This window comes from Cottoperca gobio, chromosome 5, assembly GCF_900634415.1.
Source record: "Cottoperca gobio chromosome 5, fCotGob3.1, whole genome shotgun sequence".
Taxonomy (NCBI): Eukaryota; Metazoa; Chordata; class Actinopteri; order Perciformes; family Bovichtidae; genus Cottoperca; species Cottoperca gobio.
The window spans coordinates 13,120,263-13,142,611 of record NC_041359.1 but is presented as its reverse complement, the minus strand read 5'-3'; the positions used below and the strand labels follow the sequence as shown (position 1 = coordinate 13,142,611).

Below are 22,349 nucleotides of genomic sequence, written 5' to 3'. Positions count from 1 at the left end.
ACTCCTCTAGCGCTGCCTCAAGGTCACTGCTACTACACTGCAGCAGAACACCTGTGTGAGTAATGGTTAGTGTGTGTGTGTGTGTGTGTGTGTGTGTGTGTGTGTGTGTGTGTGTGTGTGAGTGTGTGTGTGTGTGTGGGTGGGTGAGTGCGCACAATGTGGTTTTGCTCCCTCGCAAAGCAAAATAGCTGTATATCATTTATAATATGTCCTCTGAGAGCCCGCTCTCTCTCATCTTCACTGCCTCCAATTTCATTCTCTCTCTTTTTCTACCTCTTCCATCCCTTTTACAGAGTCATTAGGGGAGGGGAGGGGAGGGGAGCTCAGAGAGGAGAGAAGCAGAGGAAGAGGAGTAGGAGGAGAAGGAGTTGCAGAACAGGAGAAATTGTCCTTATTAAAGAGGCTCCATGTGAGAGATCCCTTGTGGGACGCAGATTAAATAGACTGCGTCAGAGGGGAACACGCTCGTGGTGCTGCGACTGGAGGACGTGATAAGGATGATGATCAGGGAGGGAGGGTTGGACGGAATGAGGAAAAGAAAGGGAGCAAGGAGGAGAGGTGGGATGATGGACTAACAGACAAGAAAAATAAAGAGGAGGAGAAGAAACAACCAACAACCCGTTCTCATTCCAAACTCGTCACATAGGGCCGCTTGCTCAGGACCGCATGGCGTCACTTTTAAACGCACTGGGCAGCCCTACGCGTCAAACTATGACGCTCCACTGAGGTCGCAGTAAACACGTGGTTAACGTTGTGAAATTAAACAAACGACTTGGTAATGTTTAGGCAAACATTTAGTAAAAGGTTGTGGTTTAGGTTAAATTAACAAACAGCGGTATCCTGAGTCTTGTGTTTGTTTGAACCATCCATCCAACACAACCTCCTCTCTACGCGGCCTTTTCACTCTTTATACTATATTCCATGACTTCCGGAGCACTTGCACTGAGCGCCTAATATTACCACGGTAGGATTGGAGATACTTGAAAGCCCAGTGCGTCATAGAGTTGGTATCTGACGGTGAGGGCTGCGACAAAACTTTGGTATTTGTCGCCCTGGCAATGAGGCCGGGCTGGAACAACCTGAGATAAGAGGAGGAGAATGTGCAGGAAAGTAGCAGCACACAGACTAAAATGTGGACTTTATTTCAAGGGAGGGATATAAAAAGATTAGAAGGAAAACAGGGAGGAGGTGGGTGTGAATGAAGGAAAAGGAGAAAAAAAGGAGATGAAAGTGGGAGAACAGGAGAGGTGTTTCAACCAAACTCTGCAGTCACAGAGAGGATAGAGGGAGAGGGAGAGGAAAAGATAGAGAGAAGGTGAGAAGAGGTGGAGGACAGATGAGTGGGGCAAACAGTTTCCTAAGTTCCTACATTTTTTTCTTTTGGTTCTCCGTCTACATTTCCAGCCAACCACACACATACACATCCCTACAGTACATCTCTGTCCTTGACATCAAGGTCAGATACAAAATCACTGGTTACAGATCGATAGATTTATACAGTTTGTGAGACACTCGTGTGCTTGTTTTTGCTTAGAGACATTTAGGGTTGTGTGTGTGTGTGTGTGTGTGTGTGTGTGTGTGTGTGTCTCGTATCAAATCTCATTCAAATAAACAAGTGTTCACGGACTGTTAACACAAGAACCACCAACAACTTCCTCCCATGGGAAATACTGACAGTGTGTATCATCTGACCACCATCCTCCGCTGTCAATACTGCCACAGCGGCAGCGCAGGTGAATTCCTCTCACGGATCTGCTTTGAACACAACTGTCCTCAATCAACTAGTGGTCACCTACCCTGCAAGGCTGTATCAATTTAAAAGAAAAGAAATATTCAGCAATATTAATCAAACGTCAGGCCTCCATTCTGGTAATCTATTGTTTTAATTGTATAGGGACAAAAGGAAGTTTATAAATAGAGTGCCACTTTGCCGGCACTATTGTTACTAACTCAATAAAAGAAGTGAGCGTAGAAGAGAGAGACGATGAAGGTTATAGATGTAGAGCAGGACTATTTAGGCTACGCTGTACACCAGCGGCCCACTGGGATACCAGTGACCGACCAGCACACCGAAATAGAAATGGGAGCAGAGGAGAGAGGTATGGTGTGTTGAGACTGAATGAGAGGTAGAGAGAGAGGAAGGACAGGAGGAGGAGGAGGTCTGGAGGGGACAATAAGGATTGGAAGGGAGGATGAAAGATGATTTAAGTGAGAATAGTTGAGAAGTGGGAGGAAATATCTTCTTTTAAATGAACAGTTTGACATTTAACAATCAAATGCAGTACATTGGCTTTATTGTTGAGAGTTTGATGAGAAGATCAATGCCACTTTCACGTCTCTACGGTAAATATGCAGCCAGCAGCCAGTTAGCACACTTTAGCATAAAGACTGGAAATGGGGAAACGACTAGCTAATCTGCCTACCAACATCTATAAAGCTCACTAATTAAAATGTTCCATCTGTACAAAAACCAAAGTATAAAAAGGATCATTTGACATATTATATTATATGCCAGAAAACTGACCCAGAATCAGAAAGTGAAATGTTTTATGCTGTGGAATGAACAGTGTTCTCTGGTTTCTACAAAGTGTAACATGTCCGTCCTTCTGGCCATTAGCCACATGTGAGTCGTGGAAGCCTGTTTCCTACCAAAAATGCACCATGGGCGATATCCATGCATTTGTTATGTCCACAGGGTTGTTTTTCAAATATCTAGATATTTGAAAAACACAGTTGTCAACCAAAGCTATTTTAGTCATGACACAGATTACATGTATACATTTAAGCTATACATTTTTCTATTATGTTGGAGATCATTACAATTTTAGATATAGTTTTTGTTTAGATATTGGTAAGCATCTGGTATGGACTTATTCAAAAACTGCTGAAGTAAAACTTTCTCTGGAGGTTTGGGGGAAGGTGGTGTTGAGGAAGATTTGTAGGTGGTGGAGGTGAAGTGTGTGTATGTGCAGTGGGAGTCAAATCAGTGGAACTGGCAGCCAAGGGGAGGTGGAGAGAAGATGGAGGAAGTAAGACGACTGAAATGAGAAGAGGTTATATTGAAGAGGGCAAAGAAAATATGTTATATAACAGGAAATGGGGTAAAGGTTAGGATTTGAATTTGAGGTATCTTGGTTGGTTGGAAATAAAACAGCTCAATAAAAAAAGGAAAACATCTTTTTTAATGCCAAGTCAAAGGTATTGCTGTGTTAATCAGTATTACATGCTATCTCTCTTCAGCATGCAAAAGATAGCACTTAATTCCTTGGTGTGTACGGTCATACTGATGGCTCTTAGAAAAAAAGCGACTATGGCAAGTTATGAGGTCGACGTTTTAGGGGTGCTGGTGGGTGTTCTGCTTAAGAAGATAATACTATATACTATAAGGCGTACTGTTTACACCTAAAAAAAAAACCCTGTTTGGTATTATATCAAACAAAAACTTGTAGTGATGCATGTTTTTCCAATTCTTGGTTATTTTACACATATTTGCAGTCATTTGTAATTTGCTTGATAAGCATACCAATGTAGTTTTGTGAGGTGGACAGAGTTCTTGTATATAATGTGGTTTCCACACGTATATTTACTTCTCTTTCCCCGCACGGTCTTGCTATGAACCCTCCTGCCCTCCCTTTCTCACAACATGAAAGACTATCGTTGCTCTAAGCACCTCTTCATCCTCCCGACCCTCGAGGAACGGCTCTGCCCTGAGCGCACTCTCACATTTGACTTGCTCCCGACCAAGGAGGACCCATCAATGTGCTGCAGCTCTCGACAGTTTACAGTACAGAAAATAGTGAGCATCTTTTCTTCTATCTCAAGAGAAGCAGGCCCCTTCTCGTGAACTAAGCAGCAGCCTGACATCCTATTTAGCCCCTGAATGAATCTTGCTGTTCACCCGTTGGCTGCCTGAGGGAAACACTAGCTTCTTCACCCCACAGTCACCTACAAGGCAACACATAGGTAACTACATCCTGGGTGCAGTTATACAATACAAGGAAGCGCACTACTGAGAAAGGTAGGAAACAGAGAATCCAAGTATGTTATAGAATTAGATGTGCCACTTACTAGGCAATCATTTCATCACCCACGTCATCGTGTATCACGGTATCTCATGCAATGTTGAATTGAAAAAAATTATTTTATAACCCGGAGAAGTAAATGTTTTAACCTCAATTCATGTTTTATATTCCTCCACTATCAATTTAGAAAATTGTAGTTCCACTGGGCTCATGAAACCTCATGAATATTTTTGATTAACAAAATAATGCTTGAAGAAATGTGTTATAGGAAGCTTCTTTTACTTCCTGAAACGTTTAGACTGTTAACAACCGAGATATGTTTCCCCAAACTACGGCTATTCCGTTTTATTATAGCTATCATGTGCATAATGTGTATCATGTGTGGGAGCTATTGTAGCAGTTCTCAATAGTTCATGTATTCCCCAACTACTCTGCTTGGAAATGCAGTGAGCGAACGATACTCTCATGTTCCGTCAGATATAACTTATATTTCACTTAAAAACAGCCTCTCTAATGTCGGCTGCCCTCTTAAATTGTACAGTTTCATGTTCTGTAGCAAAGGAGCCTGCTGCATATAAATGCATGAGGTCAAGTGTGCAACCTCTTCTATGCTTTTTCTATACTTCCAGAGCCATTATGCATTTATGCTGCATAATGGATTATATAGCCATTCATGTTAGTATCATGCTCAGGGCTGGTATAGGCTACAGTATAGGAGGCTATTTGGTCAACCATGCTTAGGGCCTCTTACCATCAAACACAGTCCGCTGGGACACATACACACACACACACACACCACACATGATGACAGCAAGCAATACGGAATACCTTCAAGGACAATTACCATGATCATATTTCGGAGGTAACATATGTTCTGTGGAGCAACCACGCACCACACAAGGGGAGCCATATAACAAAAACATAGAAACACCTGGGATCACGAATGCAAATAGCAACACCAGATACCATGACTCAGATTCCACTCAGTGAATGTTCCAGTGAGAGATTACACAATACATCATAACAATTAATACTTATAACCAGGGATGAGGGAAAGGGAGCAGTGTGTGTGTGTTTGTAGTAGCAGAAAGGTCTCAACCAAAATATGTAAAACTTGGTAAACGGTAAACCCATTAGATACAAGATACACAATGCATTCTTCTGTATCCAAAATATCATTATTGGCACACACACATTTGAGATTGTAGTGTTTTGACTAATCCATGTTTCCTTACAAGTTTAATTATTTTCATTTTAGTTTTATTGCAAATCTTCAGGCTGTGATCCTGAGTTAGTGCTTAGCGCACTGATACAATTTAATGTTTGTGTATTAAATCAGGATGCTCATGTGAAACAGATAATGAAATTATAATCGTTTGTCTGTTATGATCATTTCCATTGCTAGTTCAAATTCAGACTGCAGGCATTCTTTCACACGGATGTTGCAAATATGGCGACGAGCAATAGGCACCGCATCCGAGTGTTCATCAGTGCTTTTATTCTATTCAATCCCCTTTTGATTTGCACTTTATTCAACTCTTGTGACTCGGAAGATTCTGAGAATTTGTCTTGCCGCAGGCATTACCGCCGGCTGACCTAGAAGTGGTGCAATTGGATGAGAAGACCAGGGAACACAATCTTCTGTGACTATCAGCCTATAAGGTTACAGGTCACCTCTGATGTCACACAGGTGACACTACTTGAATACTTATCAATGATCCCTACATCAGGGTCGGTGGATGATTTCAACACCGTTATAAATATTCAATGCGCAGATGAAGCCATTACAGAGGTCTTTTTTTTGTACTGCAGCAGATAACCCTACATTTATGCAATATGTAGATTAAGTAAAGGTTGCGCTGTTTGACAGTATGTGTGTGTATATATATATATATATAAATATATGTGAATAAATATTTGAATAACCTGAAGAAGATATTATGACATATCTTATGTGGGTAAATCATAAAATGCATGTGAAGGGATTAATAAATAGCGTTATAATATGACTAAACAAACTTAAAAACAAAAAATACTGAAAAGGGAAATATATGTTGTTTGCTCTGCAAATATGAAACATTCACTGCATGTTCTATAACCAGGTGCTGTACCTGTTTATCATTATTGTGTTTTTTACTTTCACATTCCACTCAGTCCATATTTGCAGACGCCACAGCACACCCCACATGGTCGAAACCTCTACCGTGTAGCCCCAGAGACCTGCTCCTTAATAAGGCTACGGCTGATTGGCTGACATGATGGGAGAATGACAAGGGAGGGTGGGGAGGTGGAGGCTTGTGTGGCGGAGGGAGAGTGAGGGGGGCTAAACTGTCCAGAGAGATTTCGATGCATACTAAACAGGTCTAACACTAGCTGGCTGAGAAGATTTTTCATTCGTCCCTTCAAACAGGACTCCCTGCCCTGTCTGCTGTTCCGATGCTGTGCAATTCTCGAGATGCTTTAGAAGGTTTCCGTGCTTTTACCAATGATTTGTATAATAAATAATGATCCATATCCAAACCAACAGTAAATACAATCAAATCCATCTTGTAATCGGTTCAGACTACAGTAGTAGAACACATCAACACGAGATCCTTCATATGATACACACCAGTGCACACTTATTCACATACACACCCAAGCATACAGAGACAAGCAATAGGACTTACCTTCTGTGGGTGAGGTTTTCAGTCGTTTGCACAGTCCCTCTGTGCCCGTGTAGTCCTCCTGGAGCTTGACCACTGCCTCTGTGCCACGCAGCTCCATCAAGGAGCGCAGCTCCATGACCGAGCAACCGAAGCCCGCCTCATGGTTGTCCTCGTTTCTTTGGTTCTTGGCATAAAAATCGCTGTTGGACATGTCCCCCATGATGTCGGCTAGTCAAGTCAGTTAGATATAAGTGTTTGTTATTGCTTATTGCTTATGGATCGACCAAAAAGCTTGCACAGAGAGATGAGCTCAGTCTCATCCAAAGAAAAATCCAAAAAAAGGTATTAAGCAGGCAACAACAACTTAAAAAGGGAAAAAAGAATGTCACTTGTAGGTAAAGTAGGCAGATAGAGAGATTAAAAAGGGGGAGGAAATCCGAGGGGACCAATCGACAAGCAGCTTCTCTGTTTTAGGAGAGACTGTCAGATATTGGCAGACCAAAAACCATCAAAGAGAAGAAACAGAAGAAGAGGAGAAAGAGCAGCAGAGAACGAGGAGAGGAGGGGGTGACGAAACACAAGTGAGGAGCATCCAGGTGAGTGTCGGACAGCCCCAGTGGTCAGGTCCTGAGAAGGGCAATGATGGTGGTTGCAAGTCCTGTAGGTCTCAGGCTCACCACGGCTGCAGTCCAGACCCGCTCCATGTGTGGCTTCCCATTGCTGCTATTCTGCTGTTGCCTCCACTACCTCTCCGTCTCTACATGGTGGTCTTCCCCATCACTGCTACAGAGAGAGAGAAAGAGAGAGAGCGAGAGAGAGAAAGGTGAATAGGAGAGAGGAATTCAAAGAGGACAGAAGGTGAGGGAGGAGGAGGAGGGAGAGAGACACAGAAAGAGAGCACAAGAATGAGCGTTGCGTTCTCAGGGCAGGGGTGAATGCAGCGGTAGATGGTGCACGGCTGAAGGACAGCCTCTCCTGGCTGCTGCAGTAACAGTGGCTCTGATGTCTCTATCTACTGCTGCTGCTACTGCTACTGAAGCTGCTAACCTCATTCTGAGGACAAACCAACTGCCAGAGATGGAGAGAGGGAGAGAGAGAGAAAGAGAGAGAGAGAGAGGATACAGAAGACAGGGAGGGCGGAGAGGAGAGGATGCTCCATTCTGGTGCAGAGCGGAGAGGAGTTGTGCGCGGGCGGGAGGCTGGGGCTGCTCTGACGACAAAGCGGAGAGGCAGCACGTAACGCTGCGCTGTCACAGGGAGGATGGGCTGAGCTGTGGAGCTGCTGCTGCTGCTGCTGCTACCGCTATCTCACCTCTAGTTTTCTCTCATTCTACAGCAAGTGACCTCTCCTATGCAGTCAGTCAATCTCAGTGATCCCTTCCTCTCTGCCTGTTGTCTGGTAATGCCTTGCATTAATGAGACTTTTACGCTGTTAAGGCGTTACACTGCAATTTAATGGATTAAGATAAGTGACCAGTTAACATAAATTGCAAGTAAATTACAATCATGGAATACATTTCTTAGTGTCAAAGTATAGGCTAGCGTAAGTCTATATTTTATTTTTTATTCTTGACAATGAAACCATGAAAAACCAATACGAACATTTAGTTGGTTCATTATATAATACTTTCCCTCTTCCTTACCCTGGTCTGTGGCACCCTAAGCACATCCTATTGAAGTTGTAAATATTTAAAAACAGATAACATATACAGTTTGTATAGTTATTAGCAAGTTACCCAAGCAGCTCCGGTTTAATAGACAATTGGGCCCCAATATTTTTTAAGCACCAGGACTCACAATAAACTACAGTTCCCAGGTGTGGCTCATGAGCAGCACATGCAACACTGTGTTAATGGGATGGACCGGGTTCGGACAAATCGTCTACAGGTTGGGTTCGACCTAATTGACATAGTGCTTAAAGTTATTTTTAGTGAACATCTATTGTAAAAAATAAATATAAATGATGCGGCCCGAGCCACACTCTGGTCATTGTTAGTCTTTCCATAAGATGTGTTGTTAGTAGAGGAAATACAGAATATTGCCATCCTTTTCCTTTAAGTCACCAGTGTCTCACACAAACCCGTAATATATCAATGCAATGCACAAAACACTATTGATCAATCACCAGAATGTATTTGTATATGTGTGCTTCCATTTTCAGTCAAAGACATCAGTGACTAGTAAACCTCTGGCTTACATCACTTCCCACTCACTCAGAGGAAGACCAGTCGCTACTGTATTGCATCATGCTGGACGCTACGGTAAATCAACACCAATGCACAAAAACTGGCTCGCTATATCGGCTCTCTGTCATCTGTCATGCACAGTAATACTGCTATATAACACTCAAAATGCAAAACAGTGGAGGCCACCTGAATACACTTGGTATATTCAGTTAAAATCATCCAAATCAACAACACTGATGACATGGCCTCTCATTCGATTCATTTAACCAACGGCTTTACACACAAAAACTAATTGAATCTACGTAATACTATGTATATGTATAGTATGAGGTCAATCAAAAGTGAAACCAGCCAAGAGCAAGCAGCTTCATTGTTGTGCATTTATATTGTTAAGCTAAAACATGTTCTTTCTACATGTTTAAAATACAGCAAAGATAATGTGTAATAATAATTGGTGTGCAGAGAAAAATGTCATAGAACGGCCAAGTAACAGGAACATGAATACATTATTAATGTCTCTCACTGCTAGGAGATGTTTCGTTGTAAAAACATTCCCAGAACCTAGAATATGCTGGTGCTCAGTAGGCACACTGAAATATAAGTATACAAGCTAGGACATTACATTGAAGTAGCAATGGGAACCAACAAAAAGTAAACTCAGCAACACTGCGGTAGTGAGCACTCGATTATTGGTACTGTTGGCACGCACTGCTTAATTCGGCCAGACTGATGCAATCAGTAAGGTGTCCAGTCGCAAATATCAAGTAGGATGATACAGAAGGGACTCGTACCAGACACAATAGTGCGCTCGGGAACAGCGGAGCACCAACCTTGTCACAGCAGCGTAGTATGACATCCCGCCAACATGTGAATACACATCTGTAACTCCACAGGAACCAGTCCTGTCTGTTAATGAGCTCCAGTCCTCGCTGAAGTGACAAAGTTGGACAGCACTGGCAAGTGCGACCTCAGAAACCTGCTAAACATTTCTGTAAAGCATTTCCAACTAAGGCAAATGTTCTGTTTTTCTGTGACACCTGCTGATTCATATAATAATAACAATGCATTAAATAAAGAACATTACGTATTCTAGCTTAGTTGGGTTTTGGATAGTTTCTCCGTACATTAAACCAGCCCCCGGCGAGATCTTCCTCTGTTTTTCTTTTCTGCTGCTCCCCCTCAATCGCCTGACGATCAGGTCCAATCAATGTTGGCGGTACATTTTCAATGCCAACGCAGACATCTGTGCTGGCCAGGTCTTCTAAAACCTTCAAATAAAAGCAAACAAATGCTATCCCATGAACGTATATGTACAGCATATGTGTCATAGTGTGCCTTGTGGCTGGCTGAGGAGACAAACTCACACTGGTAATTCAGAAAGAGAACGTTTTTTGTTTTTATCCTACTAATTGTCTCCTGCAGCTCATCAGTTAATAAGTCAGATACTGTAACTGGGCAAATGGAAACCAGCAGGGATCCTCTGGGTCCTGTAGATTGAAAACCCACTGCCTTGACAGTTGTGGCTGTTGAATATTTGAGCTAGCATGGCACATAAGCCCAGAGGGGGGAACCAATCATTTCGATGATCACAATTGACAAAATTCAATAAATGCATAATTCAATCCCAAAACGCTTTACATGAGTATTAATTACCATTATTCCAAATACACACCTAAAAAAAGGTTAATCCTGTTGTACTGTACTGTCCAACGTAAAACAGGCTTAAAGACACAAGTCAATTAGAAACAAATCAATTCGGGAACAACAAGCTACGCTGTGTAATTCATGCTTTCGTTTAAGTCAAGCTGACCACCTTTTCTGCATGTCATTCTTCCATCCTTTCCAATGTATTTCTTCTTTGAAAGAAATGCAGTATTACATGACTAATTTAACGCAGAATGTCTTAGCAGCTCCCTCCACAACATCTGTTCATTCCTGACCATGTAAGGCGCCGTGTTTCCAGCTTCACATTATCATGTCGGTGATGTAAGTGACTGGTGGCGGCGGTGGTGTTATATTCTGCCGGCTTGCAGTGGCCTATCTTTAAATTACGGTGACATGTGCAGGATTGGAAAGATTGAGTTGTGGGAGGGAGAGAAATGAAAAGGGGAAGGCATAGAAAGAACAAGGGTAAAGGTAAGATAGAGATGATGTACACCGCTGACGCCTGAGCTGAGTAACATCAAAGCAAACAATGTTCTCCTTTTTATATAATGTACACACACAGACACACTAACATGCATATACAGTATGTCCACACTGAATTGATTTCCTCTTTTCTTGGAAAAAGGTAGAGCTACTGATGGTGTTTCATATGCATTCACAGATATTCACACGATGAAGGCAGTTTGTCAAAATGTTTATTCCTCACTGTTTAATAACGTGAACATCAAAGGGTGAGAAAGTCTCTTTTCCTCAACTGTTGGGGAAACGGAGCACTTCTTGATTTTGTTAGCATCTTACGAAAACCTTCCGTCTCTGATATTTCCATCACCAACAACACCACTCCCAATTGTCTTCGTACCTGTCTCTCTGTGTACTGTCCCATCAATCTCTATGCTGTCATCCTGCTTACCCGTCTATCTGTAGCTGACTGAAACACTTCCCTGCTGCGATATTCTTCGCTCCACCTCCCTGCCTACGTGCCAGTCTGCATAATTGCTGGCATGCTCCCTATGGCTTGACAGTGAGTAATGAGTAACATATGATCAAAAACTCAAGGAATAAAGTGTAGATTTTGCAATAATGAACAGCTTTTTTTTAACCTTAAGTGCGAGAACACTTAATTGGGCTTTATGAACTTGAACACCATATGGGAACCGCATTAAGACATGAAGCTCCACAGCCAGATGCTAAGACCATCTGACCACCATACTGTACAGTGTTTGCCGTGTGTGGAAACTACAGAAACAAAAACAAAGAGGGATCTATTGTAGCTTAGATACAGAAAGATCTATTCAGATAAAGCCAATGCAGCAAAACCAAACTGTACACCAAGAACATGGGGCACAACATGTTGTAGAATCATTTCTAACTAGCTGCAGTGTTTTTGTGGTAACAAGTAACTTGTTTGTCTTTTTTGTTTGATTTAAATTATTCAACAATAAATTAACATTTGTGTCAGACATTAAAAAATCTTGCTTTTGTCATTAAAATGGAGAATTATTAGTTGCACATTAAACAAAAGAAAATGTGCCTCAATTATACTGAGCAACCCTGCTGTTATTATTCTATTACAGTGTTGTTGCGTGGGCACTGTATTTTCTTAAGTGCATCCGATACTGGCAGCCACAGTCAATCATTTCTAAAAAACTAAACCCTAAACTAATATGTCATTGGTTTTTTTCATTTTTTTTAATGGTATTTGAAGTTTTAAAAGCCTGAAGATTTGATTTAAAGGCATTTAGCTTTGAAGTTTTGAAGCTATTGTGTAGTTATGTCGTAATTATGTCTAGATGACATCATCATCACAGTCTGTTTTACTGTATCTTCAGGATTCAACTTCACACATTATGTGCAATATAATATTGTGTATTCTATCAAAGCGTCAACCTTTAATTTGAATATATAGTATTGCGCTAGTGAGTCGTCTGCTGGGTCTCTCTGTTCTTTTCCGTTTTGATAATAAAGAAGAAAGTCCTAATGATGAAACATGCACCACAATAATAGCTTTGATCCAAAGTTACTTGTCTGACCAGCAGTGGGTAGTTGGATGTCCTCCACAGTGAAGTCTTGCGCATTCTCCGTGTGTCTGTCTCAAAATGTCCTTGAGCACAGTGAGGCAGAGCTGAGGTAGGAGCTGTGCCCACTGCACCACCACCAGCAGCAGCGCTGGCATACAGCTCCCCCTGCCTGTGACCAAAAATTGTGCAGGAGACTTCACTGAGCATCGAGCTGCTCTGCACACCTGCACGTCTGTGAGTATTACACTATAATTTCAGATGACAGGTTTACAAATGATAGGTTTGTATCAAGGTTTCATTTCAAAACATGTTCAAAAGCACTGATTAGATAAAAAAAATGTTTTAGTACATGTTCAATTTGGAGGTAACAAATAACATGAGCACCTTACGATGTGATGCAATCGATACGACACTACCACAGAACTACAAGGCAGGTCCGAAATATGAAGGCCTACTTTGACTTAATAACAGTGTGTTTGAGCATATATATACATTTTAGTGATGCTTGGGAAGACAAAGAAACTCAATGACCTCTAAAGAAAAACAGAAAGTAGCTTTGCTGTTTAAACATACCTCGCATATAACTTGCACTACACTTTCTGCAACTATCCATTTATGTCTTAAGCTACAAAAAATGTGGGAAATGCAATAATGAATATCCGCTAAGCAGCAGTAGCAGTTACACAGTGTTTTGGGAATCCCCAAACACACGCATACACACATTGGACAGCAGCTGCATTGCAATACTACACTGCAATACCCAAGTGAACACCGAAAGCCACGTTTACTGACGTTGTCTCTGAGGTGAATTATTACATAACAACCACACAGAGAGCCTTCTTTCAGCCTCCATCAGTGCCCTCTAATTGCGTTGAAAGCAGCTGTCATGCTAACTAAACGCAGCAGACAGAGTCTGACGAAGAAAAAGGTTATTTTGGAAACCAATGCAGGAGCTTGAAAAAAAGGACTGCAGCACCGACACATATCGGGCGAAGGAGAAGATAAAGTGGAGACCAAAAAAAAGGAGAGAGGGGGATGAGTCAGAGAGAAGGAGAAAGAGAATGAGATACGTATGAATACATACGTCCATGTGTATGCGTGTGCTTAGCCGGTCGGCGTATAGATGGTGAGGGGGGGCTTTGAAGAGAAGCAGTTGGCCAAGCAACCCCTATCAGCCGCAGGGGATACCGTGTGAGATTGAGAAGCAAGAAAGTGAGAACAGGTAATGATATGCTTTAGCTGGGAGATGACTGGGTTAGAGGAGGAGGCACAGAGTGATACAAGCCTTTGGTCCAAATAGAGAAGCCGTAATGGACCCTGCCTTTCACGTCTATGAAAAATCCTCTGCTAAGGAGGACAAACAGTGCCTAAAGAATATGTCAAGGTCTGCTGTTGTGGGTGACTCCATCTCTCCCTCACACTCCTCTTCAGTTCCACCTTCCTCCTTTGATTTTGTGTACAGATGTCACCTTTCCTCTTGCCTTGGTACTTTATATTCAACGGCCCGCTCACTCTCATCGTCTCTCTAATGGACACTTATTCATTAACATTGCTTCAGTCTTTCAACAACTGCCTTTTTAGTCATGTCCTTGTTTCTGTTGTCAGGGATTCTGCTGTATTAATGGCCACCTGAATATCTTGCCCTGGGTGTTCCTAGGGAGAAAATGGCATTATATAAGGTAAGCAACACTGTCAGGCTGCGGAGGGAGATATGGAGATGCAGAGTGTAATCCTGCCTGGAGCAGCTGTGTGGATGCCTATTAACAACTGTAACCAAATAAATACTGCCATTTTATTGCCAAGCATATTGAAATGCAACAAATAAATGTAGCATGAAAGTCATTATTATTGAAAAACTAGTTAACCCAAATGTTGTTTGAACATAATGATCTAATCATAAATAGTGATTTAGAGTTTGCTTGATAATGGATGCTCTGGTGCTTCTACAGGCTGTGGTTTTGCCTCTGTAGAGATCGTCCAATAAATGAGGAGTATTGCTATCTGCTGATGAATCCTCCAATCAAACGACTCCTGGCCCAATTTCCCCGGGAGCGTGGCCTCTAGTCGTCAATCACCTTGTACAGGAACTCGGGGAGGTTAAATTATAAAATATGGGGGACTGGAATGTAGTGAAACATTTAGTTTTTTGACCAAATACCTGCAAAACTAATTACACTCCATCAGCCACTGTGGTATTAGTAAATTAGCAAATGTTATAATGCTAACATTATCATTTAGCACAAATCACTACTGAGCCTAAGTGCAGTAGTGCCACAAAGGGCTGCACACTCTAAATCTTGTTTCTTAGTCACAAGTTAAATTAAACTGCCTCACACTTACCTTCGGTACATTATTACAATATTAAACAGCCTTTGTGAACAATCCTAGAAAAATGTCAAATGCCATCTTCCGCATCATAACCTTACACACTTGAACATAGTCGGACCTAGAATGAGTCCGTTTTAATCTGTTTCACCACCAGATTCACTATCTCACAGAATAATGCATCAAACAAGTGGATGGCACATGTGCTCATGGGGATTTTACTAATCCAAACCCAGTATGACACATGGTGCAGTCCACTATGCTCACTGAACAGTAATGACACTCAGAGTGACACTTGTCTAAGAGGGCGTCTGACTACAAAAAGGTCCAGCAAAACATACTGAGTCATCCTCATTTCCGAGGTTTAAGGCCTAAAGCTTGTGTGTAATGAGGCAGAGACTGTGAATTTAACCTTGTAAATTCTGGTAATGGTATAGCTAAGAATGGGCAGAGACAGATACAGTCTGAAATGCTGCAGTTCTTTATCACTAATGTCTCTACAGCTTGGACTAGTCGTATAGCATGTGCACAAGGGGTTGTATAGAAATAGATTTTTTGTCAAGCAGAGTTTATTTGGTTTCATGGTGTGTTGTTCAGTTGGGTAAAATGGTATTTCAGACAAGGTTATCTACAGTATGTATTGATAATATAAGAGGGGAGAACTTTAGCGCTGCTCTCACCTTTGTAAATGTCACAGAAAAAGAAATCTGCACAGTCATACATGAGTGTAGATGAGTGCACCGGCCGGCACATTTTAGTGACCATTTATTAGACAGTGAGGTAAGCTTGCCCATGACGGTTCCACATACATGTATAGTAATTAGTACTGTAAGAGCAATTATCTGTGTCGACAGAAAACAGTTGTTAAAAACTAAAGGAGTTTGACCCTTGTGTTGTTCCATTTGTTTCCTTGGGTCAGGATCCTGACCTCAGATTACTCATCTGTTCCTAGATTTGTAAGCCTTTTTTCATGAAAGCACTCTGTTGCTTTTCAGCATGACAAGCTGCTTAATTTGTGTCTGGAAAACACCCGGAGATCAGAGAGCATGATACGGCTCCTTACAGAGGTCCTTCCTGTGCAACTAAATGGGCACGCATGGTCAAACGACATCTGAGGTAAACAGAAAGGCACTCAATTGCTTTGTCATTTCAAGGAATAGAATTGAATAGCGTATTTATGCGAGAGATCACCCAAATAAAAGTGACTGAAAAGACTGGATGACACACTTAAAATGTCACACTTTTTGACCGACGCTGACACGCTGTATGAGCTGTCAAACATGAACAGACACACCACACACCTTGAGGACAGAGGAGACCTTGTAGAGAGCATACATGTGACGACAAGGTGAAAATGGGGAATTAGTTGAATTCCAACCCTTTGATCATCTCTGAAATCTCACAAAAGAAACTCTTGTGGTGCAGCTACATTTGGATTTGATATCTTTAGTATCATTACATCAAGACTTTAGGACTTGCCATCAAATTGTAGACGTCAAATGATAGATGGCCACTGAGGGACTGGAAAGCAAAGTGAATAAAGCCCTAAAGCCAACTGTCTGTCATTGTTCCAAACTAATGCATACTCACTCCTGAACATCAGTCATCATAATAACCCGAATGTGGTTCAAATTGGCATAAAAGAATCAGATAACATTTACATTATCTGCTTTGTGTCGTAACATCAGTTATTTCCAGAGGGACTGCCACTAAATCAGCAAGCCATTTTTCATAATTCTTGCCCATTGATGTTTCTGTCACTCTCTTAATCTTCCAACTACTCTACTACTATGTATGTTTTTATTTCTGCCACTCTGCCTACTTGCATTTAAATAAACCACCCTGCCTGTCTGCCTGTTCTCACTTTGAAGTTCTGCTTTGCCTGCTTCCCTCCTGTATGCCTTCCTGCCTATTGGCCCACCGGTGGTTCATTATACAATGCTTCGTACAGGGGGACATTTGAAGTATGTTAGGACGCTATGCTGGGTGGGGGTTGACATGTGGATGTGAGGAATAGGTATCTGTAAACAATATATCTCATGGTGCCACTGAGCATGCAGGACTAACCTCTACAACAATAGTTAGCTAAACATCTGGCACTGATGATTCATGTGTGCCATTGTTTTGGAAGAACAAAGATTGGTTCAGGCACAGAAAAAAAAGGCCTGACACTAGTGTTACTAGGTTTCACTATAAAATAGGCCAACAGGCATAAGGCCCAGAAAGATAGACTAGAAATAGAAAGAGTTTTGTTAATAATGTCAGCTTTGAATTCAGCTGTCTACAGGGAGATAAGAAGGAAGTGAAATGGTGTAATATTGGCTGCAGTGTGTGCGCAGTAGAGCACGTCTATCTAACTGTTAATAGAACAAAAGAGAGGGCTTAGAAAAGATTCACGGGGAGCTCTTTTAGTCCACCAGAACACATTTATACCATTGTATCCTGAATTAGCACCAGCTGCACATTTTTCTGATGTTTCAACACAGAACTGAATAAGCATATTACAATGCGAGAGTTGCACACAGTTTTTATGTGTTAATTAAGTATCATGAAGATCACAAGTTGACCATTCTGAAGACTGAGAGGTTAAGTGTCTACAGATAAAGGCTACAAATGATATCCGACATTTTAGCCATATGTACATTCATGCATTTATATTCATGTATTTACTAAGCGAGATCACACACCTCATGATTTTCCAATTCTCACGCACACACACACACACACACACACACACGCGCGCGCGCGCACGCACACACACGTACGCACACATGCACACACACACACACACACACACGCAGACACACACACGCACACACACACACACACATACACTGCAAGGTCAATGGAAGACAGAAAGAAAGAAAAAATACTGCGGTGGCCCTCTCCAGATGAGCCTATAGAACTCACAAGGGAGTTATTGGTCTAATTAAATTCAACACATGCAGGCTAAGTGTGCTAGAAGGAGAAAGAAGGAGGCGAGGAGAAGAGAAGAGAGAAGAGGAGAGGAGAGGAGAGGAGAGGAGGAGAGAGGAGAGAGGAGGAGAGGAGAAGAGAAGAGGAGAGAGGAGGAGAGAGGAGAAGAGAAGAGAGAAGAGGAGAGGAGAGGAGAGAGGAGGGAGAGAGGAGGAGAGAGGAGGAGAGGAGAGGAGAGAGGAGGAGAGAGGAGGAGAGGAGAAGAGAAGAGAAGAGGAGAGAGGAGAGGAGAGAGGAGGAGAGGAGAAGAGAAGAGGAGAGAGGAGAGAGGAGAAGAGAGGAGAAGAGAGGAGGGGAGAGGAGAAGAGGAGAGAGGAGAAGAGAGGAGGAGAGAAGAGGAGGAGAGGAGGAGAGAAGAGAGGAGGAGAGAAGAGAGGAGAAGAGAGGAGAGGAGAAAAAAAGAGTGAATGGGTAACTATAGTCTTTTGAATCTAGCCTTGGTGCGCATAACATGATGATAGGAAACATTAAAATAGGCTTAAGCTTAATGGTATGATTTTGTTTTTATTCTACACATCATCACACTGTCATCTTATCAGCCCATTGTGTAGCACCGATAACATTTGTATCTGCTTTTTTGACACACAAGTTCACATTTAAGACGATTATATTACACTAAAATACCTACAAACACCTGGTAGAAATGCATGTTTCTAAACTGCGGTTTTCACAGCAAGGCATTTTCTTTTTTAGTCCTGAGAAGGGCAGAGAATATGTGTTATTATGGCAGTGTGGCTATAAAATGTCATGTCATACATCAGAGTGTGAGCTGGTGATGACGTGCTACAAGCTGATATCACAACGTTAATTGGATTTACTGTATTCAGCTTATACAAAAGTAAATGCATTTACTCTCACACATTGTATAGTAAAAGTGGCAACTCAAACATATTGAACCCAACAGTGTGTGAAACAAATCCTCACTCACCAAGACACACTTTCTAAAAAACCTCCTCAACCAAGCAACACACCAAGATCATAATTAATGATCAAGTTAGGGTTAGAGATAGATAAAAGTTAGTAATACAGACAGACAGACAGACAGACAGACAGACAGACAGACAGACAGACAGCTTAAACTATCCTAAGATAGCATTACTGCCTTCTCCCTCTTAGTTGCCACCTACACTCCCCCCTCTCCCCCTGTCCTTTTCTTTCCTCCCCTGTGTTTTTAAGTATTCTTCCACTGGTAGACAAGCTTACAATATCAAAATGAGCTTTTTAAGTCTGCTTGTGTTTGTCGCTATGCTACACAGAGGTGATGATGACACAGCAAAATCCAAAAGGCACTGCGACGCTCTCGTGTGTATGAGATCTGACAGAGCAGAGCAAGGTGTAGATTCTATATGTTGGCTGTTGTACATATCTGTCGTTCTTTTTATTGATTGTTAAATCACATTTTAAGTATCATGACAAATTTCAGGTCAATAAAAAAAATAAAAATACTATATATATATATATATATATATATATATATATATATACACAGACATTTTTGTGTCTATGCATTCACATGGAAAAATTTACCTTAGTGTTTCCAAACAGCCTTAAAAGAGTGGTGTACTATGTCTCTGCCTGCTTGCTATGCTAAAACAAGGGCTGGGCGAAAATACAATATGATAATTTATCGTCTTTCAATTAATTATATCGTGATAAAACTATATATAGAGATATCGTGATACACTATTAAGTCATCTAAATTGATAATAACAAGCACATACTAACTCAAATTGTTGAGGAAATCTGATGTGAAATACTTTGAGAGAACATCATTTGATATCACAAACTAATCTCTTAATCTGAATACTCTACTACTACTCATTCATCTCTAGAATAGGATTTGAAACTGTTGTTTTGCATTAAGATTCTTAATTAAATGAGAAACAACTCAGTACTTTTAATTTGTCAAGTATTTAATTCACAGGAGTATGCAAAAATAGATGGTTAATTCAAATAGACTATTTATTTGTTGAATTACCAGATGACATGCTGTATCATGATGTATGTAGTTATCGTGCTATGAAATGACCTATATCAGGATAGAAGATTTTGACCATGTCGCCCAGCCCTACTACTCTCCCATAATGTCAGAACATGCAGTTTAAATATCTAAAACAGTGTTAAAGGGCATGAAGTTTTAGAGGACAACGAGACTGCCGGAGCATATTTTCTTCTTTCCTTAATTTTCCGTCTGTGAGAAGCATTTTTCTGTACTTTTCTACATTAATGTCTCATCATTGTATGTGTTGTGTGTCTAACGGGACATAAAGAGACAGAGTGAGAGAAAGAGTTAGGGAGAAGTGGACAGAAAGAGGACTGACACTCTGCTTCTGAGCTGCCTGGCTGTCTTGGTGCAGTGAAGTTGATGGTTGAGGTCACAGTCATTTCAGCCCCTACAGAGGCACAATCAATTTCCTATGACAGCCTGTCTAACAGTGTGGTTGACGGACTTGCTGACTGAATAAATGCATGAATGACTGAATGACTGGCTACGCAAATGGCTGGTTGTTTGACTGACTGCCTAGCTCTACTGACGTTTCTGTGAATGGTTTTCTTTTTTTGGTGCACCCTCTGACTAACTGGCTGTCTACTCAACTGACTGACAAGTTAGCCGACCAGACAACACGTTAGTGACCCTGTTTGTCAGACGGTGTGATGATCAGTCAGTTGATCAGACAAGCAAGAAAAATTCAACTAACCAGCCAGTAGATGACCAATTCCTTGGCCACTGACTGTAATCAGCCCCAGAGCCAGCCATCCAGAAACACAGACAGCCAACAGATCAAGGAGGAGAGGTGATAATGTTCCCCATTAATTCAGTCCCCATGCCAAATAGTCAGTTAGCTAATGCAGTGAAGACAGCTAGCCAGCGAGCACACATGATCAGTTACGGCAGCGATGCCTGCTGCTATGACAGAACTAGTCAGTAAGTGTGACAGAGAAGAGAGACTGCAGACTGCATGCAGCCAACAGATGGGCCGACTGAGTGAGGAGGTGTGTAATAAAACATCTTCATTTAGAGAAATGACAAGACAATGGGATGACAGAGAATGGACCGACACAACATGCATGATATGCAGAATACTGTATGTGCACGTCGATATAGGTGTATACAGATGTGTGGATATATATATATATCTGCATATTTAATATGAATACAAAAGACACACAGATCAAACAGATCTCCAAACATGAATCATTTCTGCAGGAGAAGTATATTTTCTTTTACCACAGATCATCCTCATCTCTCCTCTCCCTCTCAGATCACCTGCTGGTTAACTACCTTGCCTACTGATACAGGACTACAATATTATCCATGTTCTGCACACCCACAAACACACATGGAACAACGTGTACAGATAAATATTCACACACCACAGCCGCCCGACATGCAGGTGATTCACGCCAACAGAACTACCAGCACCAGGAAAACACAGATAAACTGTTCATTCATTCACATTTTATGACAACAATGTATACTTACATGGCAGCAAGCTAATAACCACCATCACCGTGACGTGAAAATCCTTCCAACTAAAAATGATGTTGCAACGGCACATGCAATTACCACAGCGGTGTGCAGTATGTGTGTGTGTATGTGTGTGTGAGTGAGTGTAGGTGAGCGTGTGTGTGTGGAGACTCGCTAAGCTGCACACTCACTGCTACTGCCTCAGCTGAGGCTGTCTCAATGCACAGCCTGTACCATGTCGGCAGGAAGCAGGGGTGTGTGTGTGTGTGTGTGTGTGTGTGTGTGTGTGTGTGTGTGTGTGTGTGTGTGTGTGTGTGTGTGTGTGTGTGTGTGTGTGTGTGTGTGTGTGCGAACAGTGCTGCATAGCAGAGAGGCTGCTTTTCACTTGACAGAGCTTTTCACTGACTGGATAGAGGAATAGAGATAGATAGATGGAAAGATACATTGATGGATGGGTTGATGAGGATGGAGAAAGATGAAAGGTTAGAAGCATGGAAAAAGAAGGGAACAGATACAACAGATATTTTCCACATCTCTCGTTGTCTGTGGCTCTCTCTTACTCCCCCTCTGTGACATTTTGCCCTCAGAGCAGAGCAGGAGGTCCTCTGTAGACATGCACGCAACCAAATCTCAGAAATGACAGGAGAAGAGAGAGGGACAGAGGAGAAATAGAAAGAATAGATATATGATGTAGAATAGGACACAGTAGAGCAACACATGGGAAAGGAGCAAAAGACAGAGAGATAGAAAGGGGAGGAAAGAATTGTAAAAAAGAGTGAAGGGAAATACTGTGGAGGCAGTAAGGGCAGAAACAAGAGTGAAATAATTTGAGGTAAATAAGGTCCGAGTATATAAGCGAAAGACAGAAATAGAAAAGAGTGAAGAGGAGGGTGGGGGGGGTAACTTTCAAGGACATGGATTGTTCAGGTTCATTCTTGTCTTCTGCAGATCGGGATACCCAAACTTGCATACAGCCCACCCCAGTGGACATGATGGCTGCAGTACATAATGCTTCTGTGTGCCTGTGTGTCTGGCTCATC

The 22,349-nt window shown here is 41.7% G+C and overlaps 1 protein-coding gene across 8 annotated transcripts in view; it reads right to left on the bottom strand.

Moving 5' to 3' along the window:
• atp2b2 (ATPase plasma membrane Ca2+ transporting 2) overlaps nucleotides 1–21,459 on the bottom strand; it is an 80,907-nt gene extending 59,448 nt beyond the window's left edge. For 3 of the 8 annotated variants that reach the window (XM_029431806.1, XM_029431809.1, XM_029431810.1), the window contains exon 1: nucleotides 6,692–7,709. In XM_029431806.1, the coding sequence (XP_029287666.1) occupies nucleotides 6,692–6,890 (199 nt within the window). In that variant the 5' untranslated portion in view covers nucleotides 6,891–7,709. Of the gene's footprint in view, nucleotides 1–6,691; nucleotides 7,711–21,324 lie in introns of those variants that run through there. The other 5 variants (XM_029431805.1, XM_029431808.1, XM_029431804.1 and 2 more) reach the window with 4 other exon arrangements.
• Between the last annotated feature and the right edge of the window lie 890 nt (nucleotides 21,460–22,349).